The sequence below is a fragment of the Carassius auratus genome, chromosome 45 (assembly GCF_003368295.1).
Source record: "Carassius auratus strain Wakin chromosome 45, ASM336829v1, whole genome shotgun sequence".
In the NCBI taxonomy this organism is placed as follows: domain Eukaryota; kingdom Metazoa; phylum Chordata; class Actinopteri; order Cypriniformes; family Cyprinidae; genus Carassius; species Carassius auratus.
In genome coordinates, this window is record NC_039287.1 from 19,525,759 (window position 1) to 19,535,869 (window position 10,111).

Consider the following 10,111-nt stretch of genomic DNA (forward strand, 5'->3'; position numbering starts at 1 on the left):
AAGAAAACAAGGCCTGATTTGACACCCAACTGAAAATCTCAGGTTTTTTATTCCCATATGTGGTGGACACAAATCATAATCCAAAATCAAAATAATCCAAAAAATCTGTTCACCAAGGCTTATTTATTTGATTAAAAATGCAGTAAAAACTATATTATTGTAGTATTAAAATAACTTTTTTTATTTTAATATATTTTAAAACTCATTTCAAAAAAAGCATCAATGACTTCATTCTTCAGTGCCACATGATCGTTCAGAAATCATTCTTATATACCGTTTTTTTGTTGTTGTTTTTTTTTAAGAAGCATGGGTTATTATAATCATCTTATCTTATTATTATCCATCTTGTGATAGACTTTTTGAATATAAAGTTCTAATAGAATTTTTAAAAGTCTTGATCATTTTAATGTGTCCTTTTTGAATAAAATAAAAGAAAAACGCAAATATGTATACACAATGCTGACCACACACTTTTAAATGGCAGTGTATATTTTTTTCTTTTTACAAGAGATGAAGAGAAGAATCACAGTTTGTAAATTAACATCAAAGCTGTATTTAAACCCAAAATGTATTTTAAAATCACTGTGACTGTACAATACATCTAATTATAAAAAATTACAGTTTTCACTGAGGCTTGACTGAAAATCTAGTCTCAATGTGCACTTTTCCATATTGCTTAATACTTTGAGCAAATGTACGTAGTGGATTCTGAGCATTCCTCTCTTTAAACAAGTAATGCTGTTAGTCTGACAGCGACTCATTTACTACTTGACGTAAAACTGGTTAATCTGGATACACTGTATCGCCCAGGCTCTTTATATTTATTCCTCAGTAGTTTCAGTTTCATGGCACCAGCATGAGTGCAAGTCAAGTGACACTAAACCACCATGATGGCATACAGCATTCACACAGCAGCAAATACAGACAGAACTATATCTCCACTGACTAAATGGAAGAATGTTAAAAGGAAATAATCAGAAAGCTCAGAATATATTTGATTCAAAGCTGAATTATGCTGTGAATTAAGCAAAATATGTGTCAATGGAGTAGATAGAACTGCATAAATTGACTGGTTTCCATTGCAACCATTCTCCAGTTTGTCACTGGTCGGCAGAATCTAGTGCCGCCACATAATCCTGCTATTGATACAATATCCAATATCTTTGAGCACAATATTAAAGGGGTCATATGATGCAATTTCAAGTTTACCTGGATTAGGTCCCCTAAAGTGGCAAAGACTAAAGTCTCAAACCCAAAAAGATATTCTTTATAAAAGTGAAGTGTCAACCACACCCTCCTAAAACGACTCATTTAAACACACCCACACGTCTCCATCACAGTGTGGGAAGATTTGCATAACACCGCCCAAATGTTCAAAAAGAAAGTTGCTGCCGCCATGTCATCGAGATGCTGTGTTTCATTGTGAAAGCAAAACTACTTTGTTTGAAGAGGAGACAACTAGACGTCAGCTGTATTTACAACACTGTTCCAGAACAGGTCAACCCAAATATTCAGATGTGTTCAATTTCATATGACCCCTTTAAAACCAGCAGAGCAATTTTTTTCGAAAGCACTTTCCAGGGCAAACAACCAATGAACAGGTTACCTACAGTTGTTTCTGCAAATTAATCCAGAATGGGATTAAGAATGGGATTACATCCAAATAATTACATACTTGAGCTTTGCCTTATGCAGTTTGTAGATATGAAAACTCTTGATGAGTACACACTGTATGCACTGAGAGCACATAAAGACTTTTGGTTCATTTGATACTAAAAACAGCATCTCAGACCTGCTCATTGAAACTCTGCTCTTGGCTCATTTGCAGTTACATTACATTTATAAGCAGTTGTGTCTTTTAGTAGCGGTTTGCATCATCGTAAGAGCTGACATCCATTTCAAAGTATTCCTCGAGTTTCCACTGCAGAGTTTCAAAGGTGGGTCTGTCTGCAGGGGAGTCCTTCCAGCATTCAGACATGATGTCATACAAATATGTTGGGCAGTTAGGAGGGCATGGCATCCTGTAGCCTTTGGGCAACTGTTGTACCACCTGATAGTTTGTCATGGCTGGAGAAAGAGTGAAAAGCAACATTAAAATTCTTCATTGCTTTGACAAAGCAATGTCAAAAATCATTTTACTATGCAACAGTGTAAAATAAATTTAATATTAAATGCAGTTCAGTGAGGAAGAGCCATAGTTCAAACTGATATTAATACATTTTATAATTTTATTTGAAACGCATTTGTTTATTTTTTTTTGTAATAATAAACTATTTTTTTCCTTTAGGACTTTAGGATTGTACAATAAACATCAACTGGCCCTATATGATTAACAGAAGGTTTATGTCATATAAACTGAAGGGCTTTTTTCCCTTTTTTTAAAAGAGTCAGTGGCCTTTAGTTTATGTCAAACAATGACTTGCTAGTTGCTATTTCTATTGGATTTGTGCCCCTGAAGGTTGGAAAAATCATCAATATTTTTTGTCTATTTTTCTCTATGAGAAAGAGGTGTACAATAAGTTTAATTATGACTTACTTGGGTAAGGCATCTGTCCAAACGTCACAATTTCATACAGTAGGATCCCAAAAGACCAGACGTCAGATTTGATGGTGAATTTGTTCTCGTGGATGGCCTCAAGAGCAGTCCATTTCACTGGAAACTTGGATCCTTCCTTGGCCTCATAAACATTCTCATTTTCCATCTAAATAAATCATACAGTGATATTAAAAGTACAGTTTAAAAGTACCGTTTTTGTACAAAATCAGTGCATACATTATAGCAGTGGTTCTCAGCTGGTTTGCTTCAGAACATGGTGAATTATTGTACAAAAGTAAAGAAAATTTCCTTAAAATAAAAATACAATGTAACCTATTAATATTACAACGAAGTGAATAGATCCAACAGAATTCAGATTTATTGATGTGACAAAGACTGAATAGGGAATTTTCAAATTTTGTAAATGACTAAAATAGAAGTTAGGATAAACACTGGGGCAAATATTAAAAAGACTGACCGAATACACACAACGATTTTATTCTTTGAATTTACCATACATTTTTATTTTTTTTACTCTCTGTGACACTATCAATGCATTTTTGGGTTGCGACTGATTAGAGAACCACTGCCTCATATCTGAGGAGTCAAGTCTTTTTTATAAAAATTGAGAATATTTCTCACCTGGAATACTCGTGCCAAGCCAAAGTCGGCCACTTTGCACACATTGTTATCTCCCACCAGAACGTTTCTTGCTGCAAGATCTCTGTGAATGTAGTTCTGCAACTCAAGGTATGCCATGCCTGATGCCACTTGTGCTCCCATTTCTATCTGATCAGACATTTGGAGAGAAGCACCTCTGTCTTCTGTATGAGTGAGTAAGAATAAATATAATTAAAACATGTAAGATGTGTCATTTCAGAATGCACTTATAAATTAAGGGGGCTACAGACCCTCCATCGACAGGTTTGTCTTGAATATGCATAAATTAGTTTGATATTAATGTGGGTCATAACTTCAGAAGCACTGTCGGAGAAAACAGCCACATAAACTGTGCATGCTCGCTTGTTATTGAAACACATGAAATTTTAAATATTTGATTGTGCAAAATATATGATACGATATGAAATTACATGACGTAGTGTATGTAAAATGTACATTTTGTTTCAGAATAAGCTAACCTCAAAAACCTATGGTTTATGTGGTAAATAACCTACAAAATATTTACACAATAAGGTGCTACATTTTTGGAACTGATGAAGGATACTGTAGAGGAATGGGACCTTGCACAACACTGGCCCTGATTATCTGTCCAAACAAGCTGGGAGGAACAGGTTCTGGGAAATGAGGCAGTTTCAGGGTCCTGACTGACCTGCTGATTCTGTCCATTAGTCTATGGGTGAAAGCCTGTAAGGGTTTGATTGAATGTCCCCAAGTGCCAACAGAAATTGTCCCAAACACCCTGTTGGGCAATGATTTTAAACCCAAATATGCTGATTGATATATGCCTTTTAAAATGCTATTTATTAATCATGAATCTTACTAAAATCTTTACGATGGTATTCCAGACTTCTTTCCTTATCTCAGTTTTCAAACAGTTTTTACAACTTTTGACTTGAGGCAGAGAGAGAAGCAGACCAACGTGATTGGCTGACAGATACAGTACGTCACTTCTTAGATGTTCCAAGAACAACAAACACAGATTCAACATGTTCAACAGGCAAAAACACACACCGAGCAATGACAACAGACAAACACAGATGAAACCCGATGAATGTTGTCAGTGCACAGTAAACTGGTATTTAAAGTCTCACTCATAACCTTTCAGCTAATCTGCAAAATGTTAATATTAAAAAAAATAATAATAATTCGCATAACATATGTGTATACATACAGAAGGCCACAAGACAAAATAATAGCTGATCATATATATATATATTTTTTTTTCATTTACTACAGCTCTACAGAAGCTAATGCATTTTTATGATTTCACATTCTGGAAGGTGTACTGTAATGACCACAACGGAAAAATATCTGCTACTAAGTGCATTTATGATTGACTTTTAAAATGTGGAAATAAGGAAGTATTGTAGCTTGTGTAAATAAGGCTTTCTCCCTCCCTCTCTCAATCTCTTTCTGTCCCTGTCCCGGAATCACCCCATATGCAATGAAAGGAGTGATTTACGGTACTTTTATCACAGGTAGTTAATATATTTAGAGGCTGATATCATTGAGGCATGATTTTTATTAAATGTAATATCCATAATGAATAATTCTCCCATGTAATCAACATCACAGCTGCTGCCATTAACTAACTGTGAAAACTGTTGTTTCAACCTTTCCTTTTGCTCTGCTCCAGTTGTTATATATTATTTCTTGTGTACAAAAGTTTTGTTTTTAATGCTGCTAAAAAGGTTCTCAGCTTGCTTTAGATATGTACTGTTCAAGAATCTTGTATATAGATGCCGTACAAAAAATAAGTATTTTAATGTTAAATAATCTTGATTACAATGTGAAAGGAAAAACCTGACATAATTGTGTCTGAGACTTGTGTGAGTGTGTCTTACTTTGCAGGTATTCTAGAAGGCTCCCGTGGCTCATTAACTCTGTGACGATGTAGATGGGCTCTTCTTTAGTGCAGACAGCATAGAGCTGGATCAATTTGACATGACGGAGTTTCTTCATGATCTGAGCTTCTCGGAGGAAGTCTTTTGGATCCATAGTTCCTATCAAACACACAACACATGTACAGTTTATCATGTCATGTGCATTGGAGTTGTATGTCTTTCATATGTGTGTCCATCTAGTCTCTGTTTGTGTGTGTACCTGGCTTGAGTGTTTTGACAGCTACGGCTGTGCTGTCATTCCAAATGCCTTCAAAGACCTCGCCAAACTGCCCTGCTCCCAACTTCTTTGAGAGTTTTAAAGAGGAGCGCGGGATCTCCCATTGATCCACAGTGTTGTAAGAAAGGCCATGTGTCTCTGGAGCCATTAACTAATAACCACACCCACAAAAGCAAGGAAATATGTATTGGATTGAATATTTGATCAAATCTTGTACAACTCTGTGGAATGCTATTTGAATCAGTCAGTTTCTGTATTCTGCTGTAAAAGATTTTTCTATAATTTTAACATTGTCTCACATTCTTTAAACAATAAAATAAAACAAAACAAAAAAAAAAATAGAAAATGTTACACACTTTTTTGCAGGGTTCTGCCAAACAAACACAGAGGCCATCCTCATTTCTGGAGTAGTGCTCCACTAGATCTCTCAGTGTGAAAAAAGTTTGAGTCTTTGACACGAAGTAGCCGCCATTCTCCATCTTTCTGATCTTATAATGCTTCACTTTTCCGTTGTCCAGCACTGCAATACAGAAAGACAGCACATCAAGAACCTCAATCATGATGAAAGATTGGCCAATAATTAAACAAAGCCATTTTCCAGCACTGAGTGGTTACAGTACCAGCAGCATTAAAGTTAGAATGTGGTTTGGTAGGGTACGATTGCACAGATATCTCATCATGGTTAATGAACTGTGCTCTGGACAGGATAAATACATTGAAAATACATTTAGTAAATACATTGACTAAACATATGCTTCATGTGATTTTATTAAAATTTAAAAATAAATAAATAAATGGGGGTGGGGGGGCATATGCAGGCAATATGTATCATCTTACATTTTATACATTATCTGTCTGTTTTTGTTCTATTCTAAACCAAGCAACAACAAACTGTTGTGCATCTCCAAAGCAACATATAGTGATGCTTTTTTTTTTTTTTTTGAATGAGAGTTTTTGAACAAATCAATGATTCAGTAATCCATTCATGAAGACACTTTCTTTGTTCATGAATTAATCAGCTGTTTGAATGAATCAGTTGAATGAACGTTTGACTGACTCAAGACATGCTGCCACCTACTGCCGAATAGTTTTGGTTTCATGTTTTAAGTAATTATTATTTAATTTAAAATTAGGGAAAAAATTGCATACACTGTATAAAGGTAAAAATTCAAAAACACACTCAACAAAATATTGTCTAATAATCATTATCAATAAAATCCCAGAAAATATATCAATATCGCACACCCCTAATTGTGGAAAAGTGCTCAGTCTGATAACGAGAAAGCAGTTTTGAACTTGGGTTAGTAATTATTAACTTTATTTTATAACCACAGAGTAGGTCAGAATACCAGCAGGCCTAGTTCTCCAACTTTTTAAAATGGCGAACAACTTAAAAAAGTACAACCAAATACCTTTAAACATTTGCCTGCAGTTTTAAGAGGTATTCAAACAATGCTTAGTCTATTTCTTTGAAATTGTCTATTTTGCAGCTTCCTGAAAATGCCCCACAACATAAGATTTTGTATTCATCCTTTCCAAACTGTATCCGAAAGCAAAGTTGAAAGAATTAGTGACAATATTTTATTGCTGGACTGAGGAATTAGGTTTTTGCTCTTTGTGTTGTTTAACCTGATCTGTGATACAGGGAGTGGCATTGAAATCTCAGGGCACAGTCTAGTGTCAATAAGCTGGTGAGTAATCAACTACTCTCGGTCACATGCTGCAGGATGACAGTGGCTCCTTCTATAACCAGAGTCCTCATTTACCTCTCATGGTCTTCAAAAGTCAATCATGACTCTGAGACTCTGGAATGAGGAAACATGTTTATAATTCTTGTTACTAATCGGGAAGATGACACACCAGCCTTGGTTTAAAAAGAAAAACTTCAGTTATTTTGATGACAGCTAAATGTAACGTCATATCCACATTTAAGCATTACAAATGCAAACCACTGACTGGAGAAAATTCCAGTTCAAATACTGGTTACATGAATTAAAATAATGATAAAACAAATGGTAATGAGCCCCTACATAGCCAGAGAATACAACAGATCATGTGACCTTAACCAACAAGTTCTGCGAGTTTCAGTCCTGAGAAACACAAAAGTATGTTGTATATACTTACACTGCATATTAGATAAAGACACCAGACACCAAGACACTAGACTTGTGACGTAAGCCGAGTGATGTCAAACTTTGTCAAAACATCTGATCTGAGAGCAATAGACCATTTTAGAGAATTGTTGTTGATTTTTTTTTTACGTAAAACGTAGTTACCTGAGAGTGAAAGCTCCCCTTGCTGGCTTTCACAGTTTCTGATTAGAAAAGCTCCATTCTTGTTCTCTTGAGATGACAACATCTTCTCAGCCTCCAAGCGCTTTGTTTCTGGAAAATACCATCTGTAGTGGAAGAGCAGCACAATGTTATTTTATCTGAATAGTAACCCGTATTAAAGGCCAGCCTAGTGTTTGTCTCATAGGACATTTAGGACATTTTTTCCTATTCAGCGAATGCCATGTTAAGGATTTTGCATATTGTTCGGTCTCTGCAGTTCATAATGTTAATACATTTCAGTGTTTGGTTTTAAAGGCGTTTTAGTTTACTTCTGTAGAATTTAGTAAGGTGCTGGTTACCACTTTCTTATAACAGTGGTAATACCAGCACATATCTTGGGTTCTGAACTTCTGAAGCAAAGACAGCTGAGAACCACCAGGGTAATCTAGGGTCTGTGTCTGGAGAACAATCGAGTATGTTCAAACTAAGACTACTAAATTCTTCTATAATAAACTAACCTCTGGTTTTTCCAGTGTTAATAATTGTTGACACATAAACACTGCGAACGCAGAGACCTTGTGTCCACTAGGTTTTCTCCAAATCTTCCAACACAGATATCATACAGGTACAAATGAAGGTTTGCTGACGCATGATGCCGTCACACCAGCAATACAATGAACTGTAATCAAGTCTTGTCAAATGTCTACATCGGAATACAAAGTATGTCAAATTGCTTCAAAACATTCACACTAAAGATCATTGTGCACTGTAGTTGGTGACATACCTGGAAAAACTGGAAAGTTATCTCTAACAAATTCCATTCATCAGGAACTACTCAGCGTGCCAAAGTGACACACAAAACATCAGAGATAATATCACACATGACAGCTGTTGATCATCATCAGAGTTACCGGGTCTGCCTCTGACCCCTTTACTTAATTACACTACAAAATCAAACTTTTATTTAATTTGATTTTTTTAGGAATTGATTTTATATTTTTATACTATATTTCTTTTTTTATTGTGCATTAAGCCTAGGAATCATTGACAGGCTCATACTGTATTTCCTGGTTTACCAATGAACATTAACCAGCTTCCCTTAAAAACAACAGATAATATAGAGATAGAATCTTGCCAGCTGATGCCAGGAATCCTCTTAATAAACATCTTGCTGAATGCAGAGGTTCAGAATTAGGGTCTGTCTATGCATATATTTTATATAGGCCTATATATATATATATATATATATATATATATATATATATATATATATATATATATATATATATATATATATATATATATATATATATATAATTTTTTTATTTTTATTTTTTTCATAACATCACTACTGACACAACATTTCTTTCAAAATTTGCTATACTTTTCAGGGCACATACACTTACGGTTCAGCATCGAGGCTTTCTATGGCTGCAACATAATTCGCAGGAATGTAGCCCTCTTTGTTCGCCGAAATCCCGGTGATCCCTCTCGAGTACCACCAGTCTTCCTCTTTGCGGAGTGGTTCCAGTTTATCCCCAGCGTTAAAGCTTAAATCATCCTCCGTGCGAGCCGTGTAGTCGTACAGCGCAACGTAAACATAGCCGGGTTTCTCCCCAGGTGTCGGAGGTAATGCCATGTTCGCCCTTTTCGCGGCATCTTCGTTTACAATCACTTTAATATCCCGTTTCTCGGTGCCAGATGAGGTGTTGTTCGCCGGGTCTCTGAAACACGGGAAAGTACTTTGACAGCACAGCATGAACCTCTGTCTGAAATCCTCCATCCTGAAGTTGTTCACCAGTCTCTTGTGTTTTATCAGGTTAAAACGAAGCAGTATGTCGCATTTCCGTGATCATAGGGTATATTTCATTACAATAAATTTAGCGTGAACCCGAGACGAAGCGTGTCGTCCATTCTGTGAGCTTGTGAAAACCCTTGGACCGGTGACACGAGATAGCACAGCCCTGTCGACAGTAAAACAGGCGATTTATTGCTTGCAGTCAAAAATCTGTTCGCATTTCCTGGTCACATCCCCCTGACAAAGTTCAAGATCATTCCCCGCTCCTCGGTCCAGTCAGTGCCGTGTTACAGAAACGTTTGTTGAGAATGTTTGAATGTCGACGAGCTCGTAAACAAATACTGGATTGTGAGACAGGTTTGTTTCTTCAATAGCCTACGCCCTCAGACCAGGACACCCTAATGCTGGTCACTTATGCAATGATTAAATCTAGTTTACAGTCGAGCTAGTAAGCTAAATGAAAACACTAAAGAAAAAAGAATGGGGGAGAAATAAATTGAATCGAATGCCGAAAGCAGACTCCTTCAAAATTGTTTAACATAACTGTAAAAATCTGCATTTCTTGTAACACAAACAAGGAAGGTAATTTGATATAACCATTTTAGGGAAACAACAGCAACTTGAGGTGTTATACATTTGGAACAAAAATGTGGGAATCGAATGCCAAAAGCAGACTCCTTCAAAATTGTTTAACTTTACTGT

General features: G+C 36.0%; 1 protein-coding gene across 1 annotated transcript; it reads right to left on the reverse strand.

Annotated features, from left to right (window-relative positions):
- Positions 1-533: 533 nt before the first annotated feature.
- Positions 534-9,812, reverse strand: LOC113063506 (tyrosine-protein kinase SRK2-like). Its single transcript, XM_026233957.1, has 8 exons — positions 9,018-9,812; positions 7,615-7,736; positions 5,695-5,858; positions 5,321-5,489; positions 5,062-5,220; positions 3,179-3,360; positions 2,537-2,702; positions 534-2,067 (listed from the first exon to the last, which is right to left on the reverse strand). Exons 1-8 carry the CDS (start codon positions 9,392-9,394, stop codon positions 1,859-1,861), a joined length of 1,548 nt encoding a protein of 515 aa, XP_026089742.1. The 5' UTR covers positions 9,395-9,812; the 3' UTR covers positions 534-1,858.
- Positions 9,813-10,111: the final 299 nt, after the last annotated feature.

Coding starts and splice junctions, on each gene's coding strand:
- LOC113063506 (XM_026233957.1), bottom strand. CDS start 9,394: ATGGAGGATTTCAGACAGAGGTTCATGCTGTGCTGTCAAAGTACTTTC. Junction 5,859..7,614: donor AGGGGAGCTTTCACTCTCAG/GTAACTACGTTT, acceptor TCTGTATTGCAG/TGCTGGACAACGGAAAAGTG. Junction 2,068..2,536: donor TGGACAGATGCCTTACCCAA/GTAAGTCATAAT, acceptor CTCTTTCTCCAG/CCATGACAAACTATCAGGTG.